General features: G+C 47.7%; 2 protein-coding genes across 2 annotated transcripts in view; one reads left to right on the forward strand and one right to left on the reverse strand.

Annotated features, from left to right (window-relative positions):
- The window catches only part of LOC127009542 (von Willebrand factor A domain-containing protein 7-like), a 31,852-nt gene extending 20,059 nt beyond the window's left edge, over positions 1–11,793 (forward strand). The window contains exons 14-21 of the mRNA XM_050882716.1: positions 289–493; positions 1,245–1,407; positions 2,229–2,355; positions 2,754–2,942; positions 3,523–3,665; positions 5,612–5,747; positions 9,186–9,286; positions 10,889–11,793. Of these exons, the coding sequence (XP_050738673.1) occupies positions 289–493; positions 1,245–1,407; positions 2,229–2,355; positions 2,754–2,942; positions 3,523–3,665; positions 5,612–5,747; positions 9,186–9,286; positions 10,889–11,083 (1,259 nt within the window). The 3' untranslated portion in view covers positions 11,084–11,793. The remainder of the gene's footprint in view (positions 1–288; positions 494–1,244; positions 1,408–2,228; positions 2,356–2,753; positions 2,943–3,522; positions 3,666–5,611; positions 5,748–9,185; positions 9,287–10,888) is intronic.
- A 1,077-nt stretch (positions 11,794–12,870) lies between these two features.
- Positions 12,871–16,313, reverse strand: part of LOC127009545 (actin-histidine N-methyltransferase-like) — a 77,871-nt gene continuing 74,428 nt past the window's right edge. Inside the window, exon 13 of the mRNA XM_050882718.1 lies at positions 12,871–14,539. The gene's annotated coding sequence lies outside the window, so the exon portion shown is untranslated. The remainder of the gene's footprint in view (positions 14,540–16,313) is intronic.

Genomic DNA, 16,313 nt, shown 5'->3' on the forward strand with positions numbered 1-16,313 from the left:
ATATAGTCTAATCTCCCTTAACCACATCTACTACTAACTTGACCTAATCTCACTCCCCCTCATCACCTCCCCTCGTCCCCTCTCCCCATCTCTCCTCGTCTCACTCCCCTCCCCACCTCGTCTAACTCCTCTCCTTATCTCACACTCCCTCTCTTCACTTTCTCTCCTCGTCTCACTCCCTTCTTCCCATTCCTTTCCCAATTTCTCCTCGCCTCACTCCCCCTCACAACCACATCTTACTCCCCTCTTCCCGCTAACCCCCACCCCCTCCCTTCTCCCCCTGCCCAGGACATCCGTGGGTGAGACAGATGCCGGGGGAGGTATGGCCCGTGGAGACTCTGGTGGAGCTCTACTCTACCTCGGATGATCTGGAGGCGCCCCCCGGAGGAAGCGCCTCAGCCAAGTTCCTGGTGGTGAACTATGGCCTGGAGAGCTACTTCGACATCACCGCCACTGACGACCTGGGCTTCCTGGTCAATGTAAACCCCGTCAGGTGAGTCTTATGGCTGCCAGTGTCTGTATGTCTATCTGTCTGTCTCTGTCTGCCTGTCTATCTATTTTTTTTTTGTTTTTTACAGCTGAGACAGTTCAAGGGCGTAAAAAAAAATAAAAAATAAAAATAAAAAAAAGCCCGCTACTTACTGCTCCTGAATAGAGGTCAAAGGAGTGGCCAAAAAAGGGGTCAATTTCTCTACTCGTCTGCCTGTCTGTCTATCTGTCTGTCTGCCTGCTTGTGTCTGCCTGTCTATGTATTGGTGTGTCTTTCCTTTCTCTACTCGTCTGTCTGTTCGTAGTCTTCGTCAACAATCATTTGGCTGACTTGTTTTTTAGTCTTTTTTTTCTACGTCATTTTTTATGGCTGGGTTTGTAATATGCCGACTTAACGCCGTGAAAACCCAACACATCTTTTAACTGAATCCGTCCCCAAACTGGACTGGAAAAGCCACACTAGTCACATAACGTGATTAATACAAATGCGACGTTTATAGAGTCTGGCGTTAGTTTTTTTTTTACAACAAAGGAGACAGCTCAAGGGCACACAAAAAAAGGAAACAGTAATAATAAAAAAAAGCCCGCTACTCGCTGCTCCTATGTTACCTGCTAAGTGTTCAGAAGTGTGTTAATTGAGTTCTCACTTCGACTGTTTTTCCCGAGCACGAACACGTAATAAAAAACACAAAAACCAACCAATACAACCACCAGGACTACAACATCTCCCCCCTTCCCCCCTCCCCCCCCTCTAGGGTCTTCCTCGGCACCAACCAGACAACCCTCGTGACGGCCTACTTCGAGGTTCCCACAAGCGCCACGCACGGCCAGGTGAGCACCGCGCTGGTCACCGCCCGCAGCGCCACGCAGACGCTCTCCTACAACACCGCGCTGGCCCACTTCTTCGTCCTGCCCGCGGTGAGTGAGTGGCTCGGAGGGGGAGGATGGCGTGGCTGAGGGGAGAGGGACTATGGCATGAAAGGATTGGGGGAGGAGGAGGAGAGGAGAGGAGAGGAGAGAAAAGGAGAGGAGGAGAAGGAAGAGAGTGGCATGAGAGAGTAGGAGGAAGAGGAAGAGTTGAGAGAAAGGAAGATCAAAAAGGAGAGGAGAGGAGAGAAGCAGAGGAGAAGAGAGAGGAGAGAAGAAAGAGGAGGAGGAGGAGGAGGACCCAAAAAAGAAAATGATGTGGTATGACTAAAGATATAGAGAGGAGAAAGAGAAAGAGGAGGTTTTAGGAGAGGGGAGGAGATGAAAAAAGAGGAGAGGAAGAGGAGAAGAGGACAGGAGGAGGAGGAGGAGGGTAAGGAGGAAAGGTAGTTGGTTTGTGAATCAGATTATTTTTATTTCTTGTTGGCGAAGTGGTCACGAGGTTACTTTCTTGTGAGGAGAGAAAAAGAGAAGGAGGAGGAGGAGGAGGAGGAAGACGAGTTTGAGGGAGGGAGAAGGGGGGAAGGAGAACGAAAACGAATTGAAAGAGGAGGAGAAATAACAGAAGGAGAAAACAAGGAGGAAAAAAAAAGGAGAATGAGGAGGAGAGGGAGGAATAGAAGGAGAAGAGACACAGGAGGAGAAGGAGGAGGAGGAAGAAAAAGAAAAAAAGGACAGGGAGGATACTAAAAGAGGGAGAAAAACAAGTTGATGCAAGCTACGTCCGTGTGTGTGTGTGTGTGTGTGTGTGTGTGTGTGTGTGTGTGTGTAACTAAGCCTCTGTGACCCTCCCCACGTCCCCCCTTCTCCAGGTCGCAGACTCCGAGCCCCCCACCTGCGTGCTGGACCACACCCCGAACTGCACGAGCTACGCCAACAACGGCCTCTGCAGCACCCGGCTCTGGGACGTGACGGCCACCCTGCAGGACCGCGACTCAGGTGAGGATAGCAGCAGCAGCAACAACACCTACAACAACAACACTCATGGACACTAAATGGGGACTTGGAGAGGCGGATTGGTGCCTTTGGTAATTAAGGGTCGTATTCTTAAACATTATGGCTCCCAGGCACATATATTTGACAAGGCTTTCGTAAGAGTTTGGGTCATTTCCAGGGGTATTTTTATGACCTGGATGGTAGTTTGGCCCTTCTTCTCTACCGTGAACCTGAACAAACACTCATTAGAACCCGATTACTCTCCTTTATGGCCTTTGGAAATAGTCGTTGTGAGAGTCAAAAGCGTCTAAGAATACCAGGCTAAGTGTCTACGCAGAATCATGGGATATCGCTGCAATGACTTTGTGTCCTATGCATCACGTAACCTTCTCCCCCCCCAGGTCTGTACGCCGTGTCCTATGTACCTAACGGGCAGACGGTATTGATATCGGACTTCACGCCGGGCACGGTGCAGGAGGTGTACGTGTTCTACAGTACGGACTGCTGCACCACGGAGCTCGACATTCGCGGCACGGATGCTCAGGGCAACGTGGGCAAGTGTCCCAAGGTTGACATGGGCCCCGTGGGAGGTGAGGACCGGAGGATGGAGAGTGACACAGGGAGGGTGAGGGGAGGAGAGCGTGAACGAGAGTAGAATGGAGAAGAGACGTGGGAGGAGAACGAGATGATAATAGAAGACAGTAAAGAAGAAGAATGAAACAACGGAGGGAGACGGGATGAAAGGGAGGATAAGAGAGAAAAGGAGAAGAGTAAAGAGAGAGAGAGAGAGAGAGAGAGAGAGAGAGAGAGAGAGAGAGAGAGAGAGAGAGAGAGAGAGAGAGAGAGAGAGAGAGAGACCCACATGGGGGAGATGGGAGAGAGGAGGAGAAGAGTAGATGGAGAGAGGAGAAGGGAACACACAGGGGAGGAAGACGTGGAGGAAAGGAGAGAAGGAGAACAAGAGAGGAAAAGAGAAAAATATAAAAAAGAGAAAACAGTGACCCAGGAGAAGGAGAACAAGAGAAGATTTTTGGATTTTATTTTTTCATGAGCAAGAGAGAATTTAAGTATTACATTTTCCATCATCTCATGTATACAAGGTTTCCAAAGATCTCAACAACCACAACACTAACACCCCCCCTCCCCTCCCTCCTTCGTCGCCCCCTGCAGGCCTGATCTACTACCTGGAGGTGGAGAACGCGGGCCTGACGTGGCTGGCCGTGCACTGGAACATTAGCGAGAGCACCATTCCCATCTCTCACTACGAGGTGGTCATTGATGGCGCCACGACACACCAAGTTCCGTGCCTTGAGGTGGGTGGAGGAAGGAGGAGGAGGAGGAGGAGGAGGTGTAGACGGTGGGTGGGGAAGGAGAGGAAGGTGGAGGAGAAAGGTGGAAGAATGAATTTAAAGAGCAGGAGAGAGAGGGAGGATGTGTGTGTTGAGTGAGAAGGAATAAGAGAAGGAGGAGGAGGAGGAGGAGGAGGAGGAGGAGGAGGAGGAGGAGGAGGCGGTAGAGGAAGGAGTAGTGAGTTGTAGGGAGAGGAAAGAGGGAGGATGTGTATATTGCCGGTGAAGGAATGCAGTAGAAAAGGGAGGAGGAGGAGGAGGAGGAGGAGGAGGAGGAGGAGGAGGAGGAGGAGGAGGAGGAGGAGGAGGAGGAGGAGGAGGAAGAAGAATGAAGAAAGAAGAGGTGGAGGAGAGGAGAGTGGACGAATGTTGAAGGAGGAGGAAGAATAAAAGCTGAAGGAAGACAGAGAGAGGGACGATTGAAATGAAGGAAGAGGAATAAGAAGAGGAGGAGGAAGAGGAGATGGAAGGAGGAGGAAGAATAAAAGCTGAAGGAAAACAGAGAGAAAGACGATTCAAATGAAGGAAGAGGAATAAGAAGAGGAGGATGAAGAGGAGATGGAAGGAGGAGGAAGAATAAAAGCTGAAGGAAGACTGAGAGAGGGACGATTGAAATGAAGGATGAGGAATAAGAAGAAGAGGAGGAAGAGGAGAAGAGGGATAGGACGAGAAAGGAGGAGGAGGACAAAGAGGAGGAAAAAGAATGGGAGTAAAGTCCTAAGAGTTTTCTACCTAAGACCTTTTTTTTTTTTTTCTTTTTTTTTTACAACAAAGGAGACAGCTCAAGGGCACAAAAAAAGGAAACACTGATGAGCAATACACCAAAAGCCATACACTTATAAACAAGAAAAGTAGAAAAATAGTTATGGAGGGAATAAAAGTTAGAATAGGGATTTATGAAGTAAGGGAGAGAGAAAAGAGGAAGGGAAGCAACGGAACATCCTTTACGTGAAATTATTTATTATTTGCAAGTATTTGTATCTTTGTATTATTGTATTTGTATTTGTATTTGTAGACCCGTTCTTCCCTTCTATACATTCTACCTTTTCCACACACACACACACACACACACACACACACACACACACACACACACACACACACACTCACAAAAACAATCTTCCATCTCCTTCCTTTCCATTCCCTCCTCCTCCCCCCAGTCCCTTCCTCCCTTCCTCAACGCACTCACAAACGCAATCTTCCATCTCCTTCCCTTCCATTCCCTCCTCCTCACTCCCGGTCCTTCCTCCCTCCCTCAACGCACTCACAAAAAACAATCTTCCCTCTCCTTCCCCCTTCCATTCCCTCCTCCTCACTCCCGGTTCCTCCTCCCTCCCTCAACGCACTCACAACCGCAATCTTCCCTCTCCTTCTCCCTTCCATTCCCTCCTCCTCACTCCCGGTTCTTCCTCCCTCCCTCAACGCACTCACAAAAAATAATCTTCCCTCTCCTTCTCCCTTCCATTAACTCCCTCTCCTCACTCCCGGTTCCTCCTCCCTACTTCAACGCACTCACAACCGCAATCTTCCCTCTCCTTCTCCCTTCCACTAACTCCTCCTTCCCCCCAGTCCTTCCTCCCTCTCTCAACGCACTCACAAAAAACAATCTTCCCTCTCCTTCTCCCTTCCATTAACTCCCTCTCCTCACTCCCGGTTCTTCCTCCCTCCCTCAACGCACTCACAACCGCAATCTTCCCTCTCCTTCTCCCTTCCACTAACTCCTCCTTCCCCCAGTCCTTCCTCCCTCTCTCAACGCACTCACAAAAAACAATCTTCCCTCTCATTCCCTAACCCCCTCCTCCTCGCCCCCGGAAGACTCACTCACTCAGACAAGGAAGAAGACAAGTTCCCTTCAAGTTGTGGCTCAGGGAGAGAAGTGTCGTCAATAATGTCTCTTTGTGTCGTTCCAGAGTTCCTGCTACGACCTGATCAGCTACCTCCAGCCCTGCACCACACACCAAGTCAACGTCACGCCCATCTTCGACTATTCGGGCGAGAAGCTGATTGGCATGGGGAGGAGTACCGAGGGAACCACACTGGAGGACGGTGAGGACGGGGGGAGGGAGGGAGAGGTGGAGAATGAAGGGGGGGTGGGGGGGTGGATGAGAGAGGAGGGAGTTTGGGAAGGAAGAGGAGAGGACAGAAAAGGGTGAAAGACCGGGAGGAGGAAGGGAGAGAAGGGAGAATTTGGGAAGGGAGGGGACAGAGAAGGGTGAGAGGAGGAAGAGAACAGAGACTAGGAGAGAAGAGGAATCTGAAATGAGAAAGAGAGAAAGGGGAGGGAGAAGAGGGAATAGATAGGGAGGGAGGAGAAGGGGAGAGGAAGGGGAGGGAGGAAAGGACAGAGCAGCTGAGAAGGGAGGGAGAGACGATTGAGTGGGAGAGAAAAGGCATCTGAAAAGGAGAGAAAGAGAGAGAAAGAGGAGGAGAGGGGATGGATAGCGAGGATAAGGCAGAGAAGGGACATAGAGGGAGAGTATCAAGAGGAGTAGGTGGAGGAGAATGAATGAGAGGGGAGGGAAAGGAAGGGAAATGGAGGGAGAGAAAGAAGAGGAGAAGGTGGATGAGAGAAAGGATGAGAGAAGAGTGAAAGTAACCTCGGGAGAGTGAGAAAATGAAGAAGGGAGGGAAAAGAGGAGAGGTGGAGTTTGCATGTTGGGAGTTGAAGGGTGAGGAGGAGGTCGACGTGATGGTAAAGGAGTGTGGGAGGGAGTGGGAGTGGTGAGGGTGGCTGGTAAGACTGACAGGGTATGGAGGTGTGTGTGTGTGTGTGTGTGTGTGTGTGTGTGTGTGTGTGTGTGTGTGTGTGTGTGTAAGGTAGGAAAGGAAGGGAAGGAAGGAAGGGAAGGAAGGAAGGAGGGAAGGGAAAAGAAGGCAAAGGAAGAGAAAGCAAAGGAAGGGAAGGGAAGGGAAGGGAAGGGAAGGGAAGGGAAGATAATGAGAAAAAAAAGGAAGAGGAAAGAAAAGGGAAGGGAAGGGAAGGGAAGGGAAGGGAGGGGAAGGGAAAAGAAGGCAAAGGAAGAGAAAGCAAGGGAAGGGAAGGGAAGGGAAGGGAAGGGAAGGAAAGGCAAGGCAAGGCAAGGGAAGGGAAGGGAAGGAAAGGGAAGGGAAGGGAAGGGAAGGGAAGGAAAGGAAAGGGAAGGGAAGGGAAGGGAAGATAATGAGAAAAAAAAGGAAGAGGAAAGAAAATACAAGGGAGGGTAAGGGAAGGGAAAGAAATTGAAGGGAAGAGGAGAAAAATATAAGAGAGAAAAGGAAATAGAAGGGAAGGCAAAGGAGTGAAAGATAAGCAAAGAAAAGAGAAAACAGTTAAAGAGATAAGTAGGAGGAGGCGAAGGGAAGAGAAAAAAAGGAGAGAGAAGTAAGAAAATGCAAGACAAATATAGGAAGGGAAAATCATACGGAGGAGGAGCAAGAGGAGGAGGAAGCAGAGGAAAGGGCGTACGTGCAGCGAGTGAGTGAGTGAGTGAGTGAACGAGTGAGTGGTGGGAGGAAGGAAGTAGCGAGTTGATGAGGAGCTGACGAGGATGTGTTGGTGGGGGAATTAATTTGTGGGGTGCGGCACGGGGGGTGAAGGGGGAGGAGGCAGGGGGACGTTGGGGAGGGGGGGGTCTAGGGGGAGGGAGGGGAAGGGAGGCTGGCGAGGCTGTAGTGTGAGGGTGGAGACAGTCAGGAAGTGCACGAGTTGGGTGTATTTTTATTTATTTATTTATTTTTTTTTTTACGTTTTCGTCGTGGCGCAGGCAAGTGTTTATAGTGGCGCCATCTTGCATTGGCTCAACCTGCACCCCGGAGCTCACCTGTGATCCTAGAATCTAGAGTCCGGGTTGATAGGTGGTCCCCTGGAGAGCATGTGGGTAGTCTTGGACACTCGGCGATGACTGAAAAATCCCAGCTTGTGGCAGCGGGCGGGGAGCGAACACGTGTCATCCTGGATTGCGGCGCCGTCACGCTATCCACTCAACCACCGTCTTCCTTGTGGCAGTGGTAGAGTTTTGGTGGTGGTGGTGGTGGCGGTGGATTGCGAGGAGGTGGTACACAAAGAACCTTCATCAACTTCAGGGTCACAGGTGTATTAAAACTCCCTCCTTGAAAGAGTTGAAGTCATTGCAATTAAGGTGGAACAAAGCAGTAATAGCAGCAGAAGGGTTGAAAGAACGGGGAAGGTGTGAGGGGGAAGGGGAAGGGGGAGGGTAGACTTTGGTGTATGTGTGTGTAGGGGGTGTCTCAGTGTATGTGGGTGTGGATGAGTGAATGAGAGGGTGGATGAGATGGGTGAATGAAAGGGTGGAGATGTGGAATTTGTTTTGGGGGAAAGTGGAAGGCTTGAGGTGTGTGTGTGTGTGTGTGTGTGTGTGTGTGTGTGTGTGTATGTGTGTGTGTGTGTGTGTGTGTTAGTAAGCGGGTATGGAGGAGGGGGAGACTCACTGTGGGTGGGTGGGTGAAGGGGATAGAAGGGGGATGGGAGGTGAACTTGTGTTGGGGGGAGTGGAAGGCTTGGTGTGTGTGTGTGTGTGCGTGTCTCAGTGTGTGTATGTGTTGGGGGGGAGTAGGGAGTGGTATGTGTGACTCAGTGTGTGTGGGGGGAGGGAGTGGGGGATAAAGGGGTGGGTAGGAGATCTTACACCACATGGCCCCATCACTACCCTCCCCTGCTTTCATGTACATACTCACGTTCCCTCGATGGCCCGCGTGCAACTTCACATAAGAACATAAGAGCACAGAGCATAAGGAAGAAGGTTGCAAGGGGACGGTAGGGCAATACAAGGCAGCTCCTGTAAAACTAGCCCCACTTAACCTCACTATCCACGAGTTTATCCAACCTCTTCTTGAATGTATCTATGGTAATGCCACTCACAACATGACTGCCAAGCCTGTTCCACTCATCCACCACTCTACCGGTAAAGCACTTCTCGCCAATGTTTTTGCTGCATTTGAATTCATCTAACTTAAACCTATTGCTCCCTGATTCTCTTCCTTCCTCAGACTCTTTCCTTATATAAATTAGTATCATTATATATATTAAAGGTAAGAAGAGAGAGAGAGAGAGAGAGAGAGAGAGAGAGAGAGAGAGAGAGAGAGAGAGAGAGAGAGAGAGAGAGAGAGAGAGAGAGAGAGAGAGAGAGAGAGAGAGAGAGAGAGAGAGAGAGAGAGAGAGAGAGAGAGAGAGAGAGAGAGAGAGAGAGAGAGAGAGAGAGAGAGAGAGAATCATCATATTCCTTGTTCAGCCTGTCTATACTTCCACATTCAGTCCTTCCCTTCCTATAACCCAGAACAGTCCATCTCATTCCTTCTACAGCCTCTTTTTGCCTCTGAACTCAGCCCTTCCCTTCCCCAAGAGCCCAAAATAGTTAATCATAGTTCCTTCTTCAGACTCTCTCTACTTCCATAAACAGTCCTTCCTTTCCTATAACCCAGAACAGTCCATCTTATTCCTTCTACAGCCTCTTTCTGCCTCTTAACTAAGTCATTCCCTTTTCCCAGAGCCCGAAACTCCAGTGAACGGGCGGGAGGTAGATGCAACGGAGACATCCATCACCATCGCTTGGGACTCCGCTAACCCAGACTGCAGCTTCGAGTACGAGGTGGGTCCCTGATCTCCACTCTCTGTTCCCTTCCTTCTAGGCTGTTGTTCTTGTCTCCACTCTCTTCTCTTCTGATCTGTTCTGCCTTTTTCAGTTCTTTTTTCTTATCGTCTGTTTTCTTCTCTTCTTTTCGTTTCTCCCTTCATTAATGTTTTTTTTAACTTTCGTCACGTCCTTTCCTCTTCTTTTTTTTCTCTTTTCCTCTCTTCTCTTCGTTTCCTCTAGCTTTCGTCTTCTTCACACTCTTTTCTTCTTTTATCTTCATTTCTTCCACAGTCGATCTTCTCCATACTTTGCTCTCTTCTCTTCTATTGAATTCCTTACTTCGTATTTTCCATTTTTCCCTCTTACTTAGTTTTCTCCACGCTTCTCTCTCTTCTCTTCTCTTCATCTCGGTTTATTTCACACTTCTCCTCACTTCTCTCTCTTCTCTTTCCTCCATTTTTTTAAAATCTTTGTTGTCTTCAAATTACCCTTTTCCTTTAATACGTTCCTTCTACTATACTTCTCTCTCTTACATCTCTTCTTTATCACAGTAGTCTCCACAGTTATCCTTCCCTTCCCTATTCTTTCCCTCCCTTTTCTCTTTCTTCAATCTCCTGTCGCCAGTCTAACCTCCCTCTTTCCCTGCCTCTCCATCTCCTTTCCTCTCTCTCTCTCTCCCTTCCCTCCTCCCCTCCGTCCCTCTCTCTGGTTCTCTTCACGGGGCAGAGACGAAGCATGTTTCATCTCAGCGGACATTAATGCTTGTGATTAATGATTCTGTCCACCTTGAGGAGAAGATTTTATTACTCTTTACTTACGCAACGCCACAACATCCCTGCGTAGCTTTAGCGTATGCCCCCAACTTTACCTTGACTTCACTTTTACTTTACTTACTTTACTTAATTTACTCTTACTTTACTTTTAGCTTTATTTTACCTTTACTCTGTCATTTACTTTACTTTATCTTTACTTCACTTTATCTTTTATTTTACCTGTATTTTATCTTTTACTTTACGTTTGCTACTTCACTTTACCCTTCACTCTCTCTCACTCTCACTCTCACTCTCTCTCTCTCTCTCTCTCTCTGTGTCAATCTTATGAGGCAACACCAGTGGCATTTCCTTCTTGAGTAATGTTTATCCCCTTCTGCAGTCACTCACGCCAGAGCAACAAAAACAAACAAATATGCCAGAGGAAATGTAGAGAATATTTAAACACACATGGGCACATTATCAAACAGATGACTGGAAATATATATAACTCGAGATGATGTTTGGGTTTTAAAATGAACGGATTACACTTGCATACACAGCTGTTTTGAAATAGTAGTAGTAGTAGTAGTAGTAGTAGTAGTAGTAGTAGTAGTAGTAGTAGTAGTAGTAGTAGTAGTAGTAGTAATACTAACTGTAATAGTAATAGTAGTAGTAGAAGTGTTAGTAGTAGTAGTAGTTGTAGTAGTAGTAGTAGTAGGAATAATATCAACAGCAGAAGTAATGGTAGTTCTATTAATAACAAAAGCACCACCATTAATAGTAACAACAACATCAACAAACAAGGGAGAGTGTATTCTATGACCTCATGTACGTGTGTGTGTGTGTGTGTGTGTGTGTCCGGCAGGTGTGTGTCTACGAGGTGAGCGCGGACCCGGCGACGGCGACCTGCGAAATAACGGCCGAGGTATTCCTGACCTCGGGCGGCCTGGCGCCCTGCCACGCCTACTTCAGCGACGTGCGGGCGTTCTCCAAGTCGGGCAAGGCCAGCGACCCCCTCACCTTCTACTCCGTGACCAAGTGTACCGAGATACCCCTCTGAGCGCCGCCCCTCCCTGCGCCGACCTTGCCCTCGTCACCTGAGTCTTCGTCCGCCAAGATAGTTTTACCTTTTAGTCCTATTCCTTCCTTTCCTCTTCCTCTCTTCACTAGCGTCTTCATCTTCGTTCAGTTTTTCTTTTCGGTTTTCGCTTAGTTTTTTTCTCTTACAACAAAGGAGAAAGCTCAAGGGCACAAAAAAAGGAAACAATAATAAAAAAAAAGCCCGCTACTCGCTGCTCCTAAAAATAATCCAAAGAGGTGGACGAAAGAGGGGTCAATTTCGGGAGGAGAGGTGTCCTGATACCATTACTGAATTATCAATATTCGCAATCGTGTTATGTGTTAAGTTCATATATAGGGTAGGCGGTGGCTGAGTGGTTAGCGTGCTGGCCCCGCATTCACCGCGCCATGGACGACATCGGTTCAAATCCGGCCCGCTACCACCTGGGATTTTTCAGTCACCGTCGAGTGGCCTAAGACTACCCACATGCTGTCCTGAAGACCACCCATCAACCCGGACTCTAGAAGAAACCGTCCAAGTGAATCAAGGATGAGTTCCGGGGGCAGCATGAGCCAAGCATAAATGGCGCCACTATAAAAATTGCCTGCGCCATGACGGGTTTGGGCCAACTACCAGGCCTCTGAAGAAAGCTTACCGGCGCTACAGGCGAAGACGTAAAAAAAATAAAAAAAATAAAAAATAAATAAAAATGGTTCGTCACCTTTATTTTTCTTGATGTCTTTTTCTCCGTTCACCAGCGCCTCCTACATCAATATTAGCTTGGATTTTCTTCGTCTTCGCTTTGCTATCAGTATATCCACTATGGTCTAAGATGTTAAGTTTTGGGGGTTGGTTTTGACGCCTCTGTGTGGTCCTGACTTGCTAATCTGATCCATTCGTGTGGCTTTTTTCTCTCCGTTTATTATTAATACCTGCAATCATTAAAGTTTCAGGTTAAATCGCTTCCTTTTTGCCCCGACTCAATTCTCTCATGCGGTCGTCTGTCGTGTCAGGGAACGGGCTCGAGTTCGAGGGGACGAGAGTTCGCCCCCGGCCCAAGCGCCTGCTTTCTCATTGCCAGCCGAGTGGAGTAAAAAACCACCCACATGCACCACAGAGACCCTATCAACACGGACTCTAGATCTAGGGATCAGGAATGAGCTCTGGGGGCAGCATGGAGCAATGGCCAATGCAAGGCCACTATAAACTCGCCTGCGCCAGAAACGCTGCTGGGCTGAGACCATCACCGGAAAGAAGAGGAAAGGACCCACCATCCACCGGAGATCCGAAGGAAACCGAAGCGCAAGGCAAAAAAAAAAAAAAAAAAAAAAAAAAAATAGGTGTCTTTTTTTTTTCCATTCGCTTCATCAAAATCCGCAATCATATCGTGACTTGTTCCCTTTTATGATTTTACCGCTTCTGCTTGCTTTAACGTGTCACTCTAATGCACACCACCGTCTCTTAACTGATGACCTAAATGCGAGTGTTTGTGAGGGTGCCGCGCAAACCTATATATATACACTGTGCGACTTGTTACGGCCTCGTCTGCTCCTAAGGTACGGAAAGGATGTGATGGAGAATTCTGCCTCTGTCTCTGTAATCTTTATTTCACCCAGGAAAGATTTTGTAAGAAAGGTACATAGAAATTGAGAGAGATAGAGATAGATAGATAGATGAGAGAGAGAGAGAGAGAGAGAGAGAGAGAGAGAGAGAGAGAGAGAGAGAGAGAGAGAGAGAGAGAGAGAGAGAGAGAGAGAGAGAGAGAGAGAGAGAGAGAGAGAGAGAGAGAGAGAGAGAGAGAGAGAGAGAGAGAGAGAGAGAGAGAGAGAGAGAGAGAGAGAGAGAGAGAGAGAGAGAGAGAAATGTGTGTGTGGGTGAATCAGGAACCTCGCCCCCCCTAACACACACACACACACACACACACACACACACACACACACACACACACACACACACACACACCTGTTACCTGTTACCTGAGGCGCCTGTACCTGGTCCCACGATTATAATGATTAGCACTATTATTATTTTTTATTATTACCGATGAGTGTGTGTGGCTGTGGTGGGGTTGTCGAGGGTAGGATGGGATTTAAAATGCTGCCGTCCTTGCTGTTGGGTTTGCGAACCACATGCGTTATTATCGCTGTAGTACTTCATAAAAACGTGTCTGGCTTTAATAAACGTAAAATTCAACAGGCTCGTTTCCTTTAAGATCTTTTCCTTGTCATCAAATATTTTCCGCCTTTATTTTCCTCCCTTAGAATCTCGATACTCTGTGGACAGTGGAGGCATATGCTAAAGGCAAGGTTGGGGTATACACTTAAGTTGCGCATGGCTTCAGTGCTCATCTCCGTCACAAAGGTCGATATTACAAGACAGTTTCGCTTCTCGCATCAGCTATTTCTAAAGGTCAAAGAGGGGGTCAGTCGGATTCCAATGAGTGTTTCTTTAGGTTCACGGTACAGAGGAAGGGTCAAACTACCACCAGGGTCATTAAGCTACTCCTCGAAATGCCCACAACTCCTACGAAAGGGTTGTCAAATATGTGTTTCTTTAGGTTCACGGTACAGAGGAAGGGTCAAACTACCACCAGGGTCATTAAGCTACACTTCGAAATGCCCACAACTCCTACGAAAGGGTTGTCAAATATGTGTTTCTTTAGGTTCACGGTACAGAGGAAGGGTCAAACTACCACCAGGGTCATTAAGCTACACCTGGAAATGCCCACAACTCCTACGAAAGGGTTGTCAAATATGTGTTTCTTTAGGTTCACGGTACAGAGGAAGGGTCAAACTACCACCAGGGTCATTAAGCTACTCCTGGAAATGCCCACAACTCCTACGAAAGGGTTGTCAAATATGTGCTCTTGGGCGGCGAAATGTCTTATAAAACGACCTATGTCCCTTGATAGTGTGGCGCGTGACATCCGGGCTACCATAATTACCTTTCCTAAGTTTCCCCAGGTACCCAAATATCGATCAGCCCGAGGGGGAGGATGAACAGCAAGGAAACCATATAACACACCAGTAAGGAACAATATAGAACAAGGCAAATGAGCAGGCGTGAGCACAGATAAAAAAATAATGAAGTCTGAATGATAAGCTGACTGGAGAGAAAAACAGAAATGAGCAGACTAACACAGGAGTAGGGAGCAGTATAACACAACAGCAGGGAACAGGATAACACAGCAGGAAGAAACAGGCTAACACAGCATAGGTAAGCAGAATAAAACAACTCAACACACATTTAACTTACCTCCGTTGCATGGGGCGAGGCCTGAAGGCGAGGTGGTAGTGGTGGTGGTGGTGAAGGGGGCGCTAGCTGGAGGATCACATAAGGACTCAATGGGGTTTCAGGGTTCAGTCCACCGTGTCCTAAAGTCGATACCTGACCTTACCTCCAATAGTCCTCATGTGACCTCTCAACCCAGCGTCTGCCCACACTCCTCACGGCCACCTATCGGGGAGATATGACACTTAAAACACGAGGTTACGACTGCGATAGGAACTACATGTATATTAAGAGATGCTATTCGTGTTCTTAAATGTTGCTAAAAGATGAATGATAACTATACGGCCTCAATTTAATACAGAGACTTTGGTAGTTACTAAGGCCATGTGTGGGTGATTACAGAGACGAGTCAGTGGATTAAAAGGGTGGTTCTGAGTGGACGTTTTCTTTCCGCTGTTGTTGTTGTTGTTGTTGCCCTGTTGACTGCTTTCCCTGGTGTGCAAGAAAAAGAAGAAGTAGAAGAAAGAGGAGAAGAAGAAGAAGAAGAAGAAGAAGAAGAAGAAGAAGAAGAAGAAGTACAAGAAAGAAAAGAAGAAAAAGATTAGCAGCGGCGCCAGTACAAAAACACAACAAAGGGTTCGGCGAGGCAGACGCAGCAGAAGGTTTTGGTAACACTGATTTATGTTCTCCTTTGTTTGCCCGGGATGAAGGATTACTGATGCTGAGGATGATAGATAGATAGATAGAGATAGAGATAGATAGAGAGAGAGAGAGAGAGAGAGAGAGAGAGAGAGAGAGAGAGAGAGAGAGAGAGAGAGAGAGAGAGAGAGAGAGAGAGAGAGAGAGAGAGAGAGAGAGAGAGAGAGAGCACAGCCACTCATTAACCAATAAAACACGTGTGGGTGAAGCACGAGCCACGCCCACGCCCGACACACACACGCACACACACACACACACACACACACACACACAGGCGCCATAACCTATCACCTGGAACACATTTACCAGGTCCCAGCTCAGCAATCTTGTGTTCACCTAACCCTTCCACGAACCCTATCCCAGTAAGCAGGTTGAGGGGTTGAGGGAGAGGAGAGGAGAGGTAGAGAGAGAGAGAGAGAGGTTTAGGTGACCAGGAGTGGAGTGCAGTGAGAGGTAAATGAGGTGTGAAAAGTGGAGAAAGAGGGATGAGGGAAGGCACAACAAGGTAAGAATGAGAGTTACTGAAGAAGAATGAAATGTGGAAGGAGAGCAAAAGTTAAAAGGGAAGGAAAAGGAAAGAGAGAAGAGAAAGTAAAGAGGGAAGATAAAGGAAAGGTGAAGAAGGAGAGGAGAAAAAAAGCACAACGAAGTAAGAATGAGAGCTACTGAAGAAGATTGATGTGTGAGAGGAGAGTAAAAGTGAAGAGGGAATAGGAAGGAAAGGTGATCCGAGTGTGAAGTAGCCGTGTAAGATAAGGAGAGAGAGAGGGAGGGATGAGGTGAGAGCGAGGTGAGGGAGAGGTGGAGGGGAGGGAGGATGGAATTTACAGAGAAAGAGAGAGTAGAAGAAAAGTAAACAGAATCAGGATAAAGGGAGAGAGGGATGTTAAAGGGCAGGGAAAGAGAGAAGAGACAAAAGGTGATTAGAATGAACCTGAGTGCATGGGTGAAACTAAAAGACTGCTGGGCGAAGAGGGAACAGGGATTATAAAAGGGAGAAAGTGACGAGGGGAAGAGGAGGAGAATGAAAAGCAGAGGTGATTGGAATGAACATGAGTGGGGGAAAACAAAAGAAAGACAGGAGAAGAGGAAATTGATTACAAAGGAGAAAGGGAAGAGGGAGGAAAAAGGTAAAGAAAGAGAAACAGTTTGGTGAATTGGACGAACCTGAGAATAAAAACGGAAGGAAAATTAACGAAGACTGAGCAGGTATTAAAGAGGAGATAAAGAATAGGAAGGAGAAAGATTAGAGAAGAGAAACACGTGTCAGTTGAGTGAAATAAAGTAGAGAAAAATGAAA

The sequence above is a fragment of the Eriocheir sinensis genome, chromosome 41 (assembly GCF_024679095.1).
Source record: "Eriocheir sinensis breed Jianghai 21 chromosome 41, ASM2467909v1, whole genome shotgun sequence".
Lineage (NCBI taxonomy): Eukaryota > Metazoa > Arthropoda > Malacostraca > Decapoda > Varunidae > Eriocheir > Eriocheir sinensis.